General features: G+C 37.6%; 1 protein-coding gene across 40 annotated transcripts in view; it reads left to right on the forward strand.

The window, feature by feature from the left end:
• Positions 1 to 8,735, forward strand: part of adgrl2a (adhesion G protein-coupled receptor L2a) — a 127,241-nt gene that overhangs the window by 91,020 nt on the left and 27,486 nt on the right. For all 40 annotated transcript variants that reach the window (XR_533604.2, XM_008408083.2, XM_008408086.2 and 37 more), the window contains 5 exons: positions 1,925 to 2,108; positions 2,846 to 2,968; positions 4,465 to 4,670; positions 5,326 to 5,499; positions 7,930 to 8,142. Coding sequence is in view for 39 of the 40 variants with exons in the window: in XM_008408083.2 (XP_008406305.1) it covers positions 1,925 to 2,108; positions 2,846 to 2,968; positions 4,465 to 4,670; positions 5,326 to 5,499; positions 7,930 to 8,142 (900 nt within the window). In the remaining variant the exon portion in view is untranslated. The remainder of the gene's footprint in view (positions 1 to 1,924; positions 2,109 to 2,845; positions 2,969 to 4,464; positions 4,671 to 5,325; positions 5,500 to 7,929; positions 8,143 to 8,735) is intronic.

An 8,735-nucleotide genomic window follows, 5' to 3' on the forward strand; every position in this document is an offset into this window, starting at 1 on the left:
ATGCGGGTGGTGGGGGGGAGTGGGGGAGAAGAAAAACTGAACATAGCAAATACCACAATCCACCCATTTAACATCATTGTTCATGTCACAACACCTAAATTTGAATTCAGGGATGGTGACACCGTTAGAAAAGCCTTAACGTTGCAAATTTCAACATTTATTGAACTAATGAACCAGGAGAAGATCTGGAACAGGGAATGTTGAGGCAGCAGTATCTGACATCTGCCATACCTGACACAACATCACATTAACTACCCCGCCCTCCTTCCACCAGACGTCACTGGCATTGATTGCGCGATTAGATGCATTGATTTGATTATTTCCTGAATTTACCCCGGATTGTCTGGATGACCCAGTCTAAATTTGTTCTCAGTCTCCTCTGAGTTTTTCAGTGATTTGGCACTGGACACAGACTCACAACTGCATATCACTCAAATATCCTTGACCTTTTAACGTCCTTTTGGAGAGTTACTTAATGACTGGTTGTACTTTTGTATACTGAGCTTTGCAATTATAGAATTTTAATTGAGAGCAGCCTCTGTTACTTTCATCAGACAATCTCTTAATATCCTGTTATCAGACAGGCCTGATTGGCTCAATATACTGCGATCCAAAGTGTCTGACTTGATGCAATGTCCTTGAAACAGAAACTGAATCCCTGCCATCAGTCATGTGCCTGTGCGTCTCTTTTAGCAGTTTGTCCATAAGGGCAAATGCAACTTCAAAGAAATTGTCTTTTAATTCAGTAAATGTCTGTTTTCAGAACTTGGCCACGCATAAATATTTTTATTCAAGTATTGATTTATGAAAGCTTTTAGATTTTATCATGTTACAACCACAAGTGTCAGTTTCTTTTATTGTGAGTTATTGACAGTCATGAAGTGAAAAAGTTACTCGTGTATTAAAAAAGTTATGCATTTGTAATCATTCCTTCCTCAGCCAGTACTTTGTCCAGCCACCTTTTGGGATGTATCTCTACTGACTTGCATGTTGAAAAACAGATTTTTTATTTATTTATTTATTTTTTTTACATTTGTRTTTTCAAATTAGACTAAAAACATTAGAAAGTTGGATATTCTAGTCCGCAGACTCTCTCAACTGAATTTAGTTATGGAGTTTGACTAGGCCATTTTAACACAAGAATATCATCCCCACAACATAAAGCTGGCACCACAATGTTTCTACATGCTGAAACATTGTGTCTTTCTTTTTACTTCTGAGCTGTGGATATCTGAGATAATATGAATACAAATGTATGCCAAACTTTTAAAAAATATATATAGTTTATCAASTATGTTGGAAACAACYAATTATTCACTTTCACTTCATAGTTATAAACTATTTTGTGTTGGTTTATCACATAAACTATCAATGGATATAATTCAATTCATATAACTTTTATCTCTGAGAGGAAATTTCAAGGAACATACAGGACAAAATGGACTCRATAATGATAGCTCAACTATCAGAATTTATAAAAGTCACACATACTAATAGATATATAATTATATATGGTAATAAAAAGTGCAATGTGATTCGGTSACTATGTGCAGTGTGGAGTAAATAAGAGTTCATATTTGGGCTTGGCTGGTCAGCTGGCCCCGGGTCAGTGACAGTTTTKCGTAGAGAATAGTGACTTCCAAGTGAATTCAGGATTCAGAGGCTGATCAGGATCCTGAAGGATCTGGACAAATTGTGAAAAAATACATCCAAGTTTGTGCAAAAAAAMCCCCCAAAAAACACATGGAAAGGCTCAGGAGATATGGATATGTTTTATTGTAATTCCTTAAAATATGATTTCTCATCACTCTCATTCATTTCAGTGTTTGCATGTTGATATTTCCCATACAAAGTAAGTTGTTTTATTTWWTTTTTTGGTTTGAGACCTTTATCTTTGTAATCTGTTTTACCCGGTTTGACGCAGGCCATGGTAGACACGGTGGACAACCTTTTGCGACCAGAGGCCCTAAAGTCATGGCGCGACATGAACAGCACAGAGCAAACTCATGCCGCCACCATGTTACTGGACACTCTGGAAGAGGGTGCCTTTGTCCTCGCCGACAACCTCATGGAGCCTGCAATTGTCAAGGTTCCTGCAGACAATATAAGTAAGTAAAAAAGAGATGCATTTGCGATCAGTGCAATCTCAGTTAATTTGATTATGTTCTGTTCATTACAAGAGTCACTCCTGACATAGGGAAACAAAGCAGCCTCGTAAAAAAAGAACTTTGTTTTCATAATAAGCCTTGGAGCCCCTGGGGGAACAGGAAAAAAAGTGCATATTAAGTTTAACGAGTCGCTTACTGACAAAGTGATGAATATCAGACAATTAAATAGACTGGATTCTCTGATTGCGCACACTTACTTTATAAATGTATGCGTCTAGACCTTGTAACTCTATACATTAATGTGAGCATTAGCCTGCTGCGGAGTCAGAAAAATTACATTGTTTATCCACAGGCTCCTCTTCCTTCCCTCATTTTCTTCAATTGTTACACCATCGAGGGGAAGGTTTCTCTTCCTCAGAGCTGTTTTATTCATATGAACTGGAGGCTTGGGGGGACAAAACTATTCCTTTATGATTGACATTTTTATTGCATTGCTCACTCTTGCCAAGATTTAGTGTTCACATGACAATTCATGTGTCCTTTGCTCTGCATACTGTAACATTTTGTGTAAGAATGTCTGTTAAAAAAAAGAGCCCTGGTATTAATGTTCTTTGCTCTTTTTTTCCTGTTCCTTTGGAATCCGAGTCAAAGAGTCTTGAATGACTGATATCCTTTTCCCTGCTGTTTCTTAATTTTTCTCTTGTAACCAATCCCTCTCCAATCTCTGTGTCCGGCAGTCTTGGATGTGTATGTGCTCAGCACAGACGGCCAAGTCCAGGACTTTAAATTTCCACAGTCCAGCAAGAGTGGGATCTCAATCCAGCTGTCTGCCAACACCGTCAAGCTCAATAGTCGAAATGGTGAGCCTTACAAAGAGAATGATTTGGAGGAAATTGAATCTGTTCCGTTAATATGCAGCATTTCATGTTTCCATGAGAATGTGAAGAAACATGTCGCGGCATTAAAAGAAAAAATATCTGAGTTATCTGATTKCAACCACAAATATAGTAAATCTCAATGATTCATACTTGTTGACATTTTTGTACATGTTGTCACAGTACAACAKACTAAATGAAGTCAACATACTTGAGTGGAAAGGACAATGTTGCCTGGTTGTTAAAGAAAAATAAAGACTAATTTAGAAATTTGCCATGCATTTGTTCTCACTTCCCTTTGCTCTGATACCAGTAAAGGAAGTGGTATGTAAAGGTTTAATTTCAATATCAAACATCTTAAATAAACACTCTACAAGTCTGAAAAATGACGGCATAGCAGTAAACCTCCAAAGACAGTGCCAACCACATAAAACGAGAAGCCAGACAAGGTGAGTGTTAACGAGAGAAGCAGGCTAAAAGCCCATTGTAACTCTGGAGGAGCTGCGGAGATCCACAGCTCAGGAATTTTCCAACAGGATAKCTATGGACAGGTAGCAAAAAGAACATCATCTATGGAAAGAAAGCCATAAGAAGTCCAATAGACAATTTCTCACAATCCATGCAGTTTACAGCATGTGGAAGAAGATGCTCTGCTCATCTACTACAGGGCCAGATTTTTTTTTCTACCTTCAGTACATGAGTCACTGAAAGCTCACAAATCAAATCACCCTAAACAGGACAATCGTGGAAAGAAAGCTACARTATTTCCKGTTTGCAGTTTAACATAAGCCCAGTAATGGAAACGGAAATAACCAAAACTCTGAGTGTTTTGCCTTCTTGTAGAAAACAATGGTAGTGGCAGCATCATGTTAAGAGGAGACTTTTCTTCAGGAGGGTTACTGGAAAGATGGCTGGACTTTATTAAATGGAGGAAAAGCTGGTAGAAGGTGTAAGAGACTATAGTAAAATGCTCACTTACGTACCAGCAAGACAACTATCCTAAGCTAATAGCTGGAGCATAGCGAAGTCCTGACTTAAATACAATTGATAATCTGCAGCGGAACTTAAAAATTGACATAAASATACTATTCAGCAAATCTGACTTTGCAAAGATGTATAGGTAAACATTTAAATCAATATGTTGATTTATTTTTACTTCACACATTTKCWCTACTTTGAGTTGGTCTGTCACAGAAAAATATCAATAATACGTCCTACTTATTGTAACTTAAGGAAGTTTGAAAAGGTTCAAAGGGATGTGAATACATTTGTAAGAAGCTGTGTGTTTACCTGTCATTTTTATCCTAGTGATTTGATTGTTTTGTTTAAAACTTTACATTTATTTTCACTAGTATTAACCTAGGTGTTTAAATTTAATGTTTGGAATTGTTGCATCTCCATATTTTATTGCTGCTGTTTTATGTATAGATCATTCATTGAATTGTCTTTTCTCTCTTTTTTTTTGTTATTTCACTCTGCAGGAGTTGCCAAGCTAGTTTTTGTGCTGTACAAAAACCTGAGCCAATTCCTCGGCACAGAAAATGCCACCATCAAGATGGCAAACGAGGCCTACGGTCGGAACGTGACGGTGGCTGTCAATTCTGACATCATCGCTGCTTCGATCAACAAAGAGTCCAGCCGGGTGTTTATTAATGACCCCGTCATTTTCACCTTGCAGCACATTGACGTGAGTCTCTTTGTAGAAATGAATGAAGGGTCAAATGAAAAAACACCTGAGGGGGGACAGCCAGCAGACAGAGATCTGCAATTTGAATTGTAAATGTCTGACTAGGTCAGTCGGCAGTTTATTTAAGTCACTGAACATCAAATTAAAGGAGTCTTTAGAACCTAAGTGAATTCTTAATGAAAACTAATTCTTTAATCAACATTGGGATATAAATGATTCCCATTTTCTTTTATAGAGGGGGAAATTAACTCCTAGATTAGCCCTACAATCTAGGATGAAATTACTGGAGCACCAATTATCTTTTGTCTTTTAAAGTTGTCACTAGAGTTCCCAGAGGGCCATGCGTGACTCTATTCTTTATCAGAGAAATTGTGCAATTCTAAAGACATGCCGTCAAACAATTATGCCTCGCTGTTATTAAGGCCTCATATACTCAACCATGCTTGGGTAGATTTGGCAAGCATGTGCCAAATGAGACACAACATATGAATTGCTTCATAAGAGCTGTGAAGAGAAAAAGAGAAATCGTCATCCATATCAGTGGAGAAAAATGCTTTGTATGAGCAGGGGGTAAATGGCCTCCGTGTTCTACATGTGCTTCAATTTGAGGAAGTCAATTATTTGGACACTTAACCATATCTCTTGTTATCTGCAGATGGAGCACTACTTCAACTCCAATTGCTCCTTCTGGAATTACTCTGAGAGGAGCATGATGGGCTACTGGTCCACCCAAGGCTGCAAACTTCTGGACTCCAATAAAACGCACACCACCTGCGCATGCAGCCATCTCACCAACTTTGCYATTCTTATGGCGCATCGAGAAATTTCAGTATGTTTTATTTATTTGTCTAACTTAGTTTTTTCCAAGTATTGTATGCTGTGTACCACCTCTATTAAATCTGGGCTATTTATGTACCACAAGTAAGATTGACATGAAAATACAGTATTAAGGGCTCTTTTTAAATATTCAAAAAATCAGTTCTATTTCTTTAGTTCCTTGTAGACAAAAATGTTTATTCATTGCGCGAGGCTTGCTSGCTTTTCCTGCGTAGAAGCTGACAGGGTGAGAACATTTCTGAGCTTAAAGTACTTTGAACATCATTACATACAACATAAACTCCCATCCCAAAAGATAGGAGTTTATGCTCTCRTCAAAAATGTTRGTTCAACAGCAAAAACGTTGAACTAAATCAGCATTTTTTATGTGACCTCTTGTTTTTTGAGGACAAAACAAATCAAGTCTTTACTCCAGTAAATTGRTGATGAGCAATCAGATTCTTGACTTCAAGAGATAACTCTTGAAACACCCTCACTCTAAATAAAAACAGTAGTTGATATTGTAGCACAAAGCAAAGACAATGACAGTCTTGACTTCTAACAGCGTATTTCCACTTCACAGACACACATAAAAAAAAATAATTATTTGTCATATTTCTTTTGCTTGATCTTTGTTCAATAGAAACATATTTTGTGCAGCTGTAACAGCCATGAGCTGTACTGGTTGGTTCTCTRTCACCACTGTTGCTTAGTTTTCGGTACAAATTGTGACTATTGGCTGTCTTAAAAGTTGCTTGAATCCACTAAATGATCTAATGCCCTAATTTGCATAAATGTCCCTCTGCATGTAATTGGACTGGACACTGTAGGGGAGAATAAAAGTGCTTTGAGAGTTACAATAACTGGGGAAAAAAACACCCAAAATATGTTTAGAAAAGAGTTGCTTGAGGGATCTGAAAATTCCTTCAATCTAGTGAGTTATTGTTAAGTTACTAAGARTAGTTTCACTAGGGCYTCTCTGTTAATTTTCCGCTAGGTTTCATTTGTGGGAATGGTAAACCAGATGGACTTGCAGTTTATCCTTTAGATTTTGTGGTAATAATTGCAATAAATATAAAAATAACAATTAAAAGCATTTTTACATTATCTCTGTTTTTGGCAGTACATCTGTGTTAAACAACAAAAGTCGGCATCTTAACAATACAGTCAGTTTTTGCAGTTTGCAAATATCAATTACAGTTTCTYATTCATCACAATAAATCACAATTCTTGTCATGCTTTCTGAGGACAAGAAATTATACAATAATTTCTTGATGTAGTTGATGTAGCTTGGCCATTGCCTGCCTACCCAACTCGGCTCGATTCTCCCTTCAGTTTCTGTCTGGAATTTCTCCCTTTGCGTTTGATTTCTCCAGTTGAATTTCAACCCAACAAGTTGGCCGACAGAAGGAGGAGGCGTGAATGATGGCATGGATTTTCTGAGCTGTTTTAGAATTGTAGTCTGGCTATGTAGGGTTGAGCCATTCAGTCTTTGTTGGCCACACTTCCAATTTTGAGCAATTAAAGTCRGAGGAATCTTTATGACATTTTACTGCTGGTAAAGATGTCGTAGCTCTACTCCCCAAAGGGCTGTTTCCAATGCACACAATTTTCGGTAAACTGAGACAGAGACCACGCCTCCAGCAAGTAATCGTTTCTCAGTAGCCGAGGGTCCAGACTCTGTATACGAAGCAAAGAATAGAACAAGGGGCTGGTTTTACCAGTTTATGCTTCATCTTTTCTTTCTGAGTACCGTTTATGGGAATCYAATTTCCACTTCCAGTAATACCACCACAATTTGAGAACCATGGCTCTATCTAACTTATTTAGTTTTCATTTGATGACCTGTAGTTTTTTTWAAGAAATATTTGTAGATAACTGTCTTTGTTTCAGATCTCATAAGATGGCATATTTCAGTCCGTAGAGGCTTTTAAGCTGTGAGAAAAGACATTACATTAGATTCCTGGAAAAGGAAAAATTGAATTTTAAATGTGTTTATGCATTATTTACTTTGAAAAGGCAAAACAAATTAAAATGGAATGAAGGAAGCATAAATTAAAGCAAGAGAAGAGGATTATTTGTTTTAGTGAAGATTTTTATCTAAATTCATTGCCCACTCAGTAATATCCTGGGACCTTATTGGAAGTTTGCTTTGTCRAGGGATGGGAGCTTTTATATGTGTTTTCTAATAGTCTCACTGGCACTTACATCCACTTAATGTTGAATCGCTCTTATGTTCTGGGTAAAATAGCTGTGTTTTCTGTAACTAATCTATTATTGAATCTAGAAGGCAGTTCAGGACTTTTTGCWGAATTCTTCATAATTTAACACACCATAGACTGCCTTCACCTGTTCTGGACTAAAAAGGGCCTCTTTCTCAACAAACATAATAAGTACTTATTAAAAACATCTGAAAATCTAAAATGTTTTGTTGTATTTCCAGGGCAGCGTTCGAGATCACCACGAGCTGCTGCTCACCGTCATCACTCGGGTCGGCATAGTGGTGTCCCTCGTCTGCCTGACTATCTGCATCTTCACCTTCTGCTTTTTCCGGGGCCTGCAGAGCGATCGCAACACCATCCACAAGAATCTGTGCATTAATCTCTTCATTGCAGAGTTAATATTTCTAATTGGTATCGATATGACAGAACCCAGGGTAAGCAGGAATGACCCTATTGATTTGGTTTTGACTTATTACTTCTCATTTAATCTCCTCTCATTCCTCAAGACAAAGGACATTTATTTCAACAGGATTTTTAGCTTTTGCTATATCAAACCTAATCCACTTGTCTCTGACATGACAGGTTTTTTTTTGCCCTCTTTCACTTAAAGCCCCTGCGCCTGCCATGCCTAAGCCATAATACGTTTCTTTCTTTCATCACACGTTKCCTTCAATCTCCACAAATACAAAAAACATTTTCAGCATACAGCAGGGAATCAAAAGCTTTCATTGCTGAGCAGTATGTGAAAATCTTCTAAGTCTAACCTCACAATATGCATGACATTTTAATTTCTGCTGTGCTGATGGAAAAGTGGAGCTGCGCATGTGGTGAATGAATATTCATTAGGGTTTTTCATCAGTCTCACTGATTTACGTTTTGCTGAGTGAGAGTAGCAGAAATGGTAAATGCCATGTTTTCCTTGTGTGCTAAAATATAGGCCTTTTTGATATACAGCTCTGAATAAAGAGCTTCTGACGGTTCTACAAGCTATACTCTTATGAAGGTTTTACTTACAGGCATGAAAAGT

Source organism: Poecilia reticulata, linkage group LG4 (genome assembly GCF_000633615.1).
Source record: "Poecilia reticulata strain Guanapo linkage group LG4, Guppy_female_1.0+MT, whole genome shotgun sequence".
Lineage (NCBI taxonomy): Eukaryota > Metazoa > Chordata > Actinopteri > Cyprinodontiformes > Poeciliidae > Poecilia > Poecilia reticulata.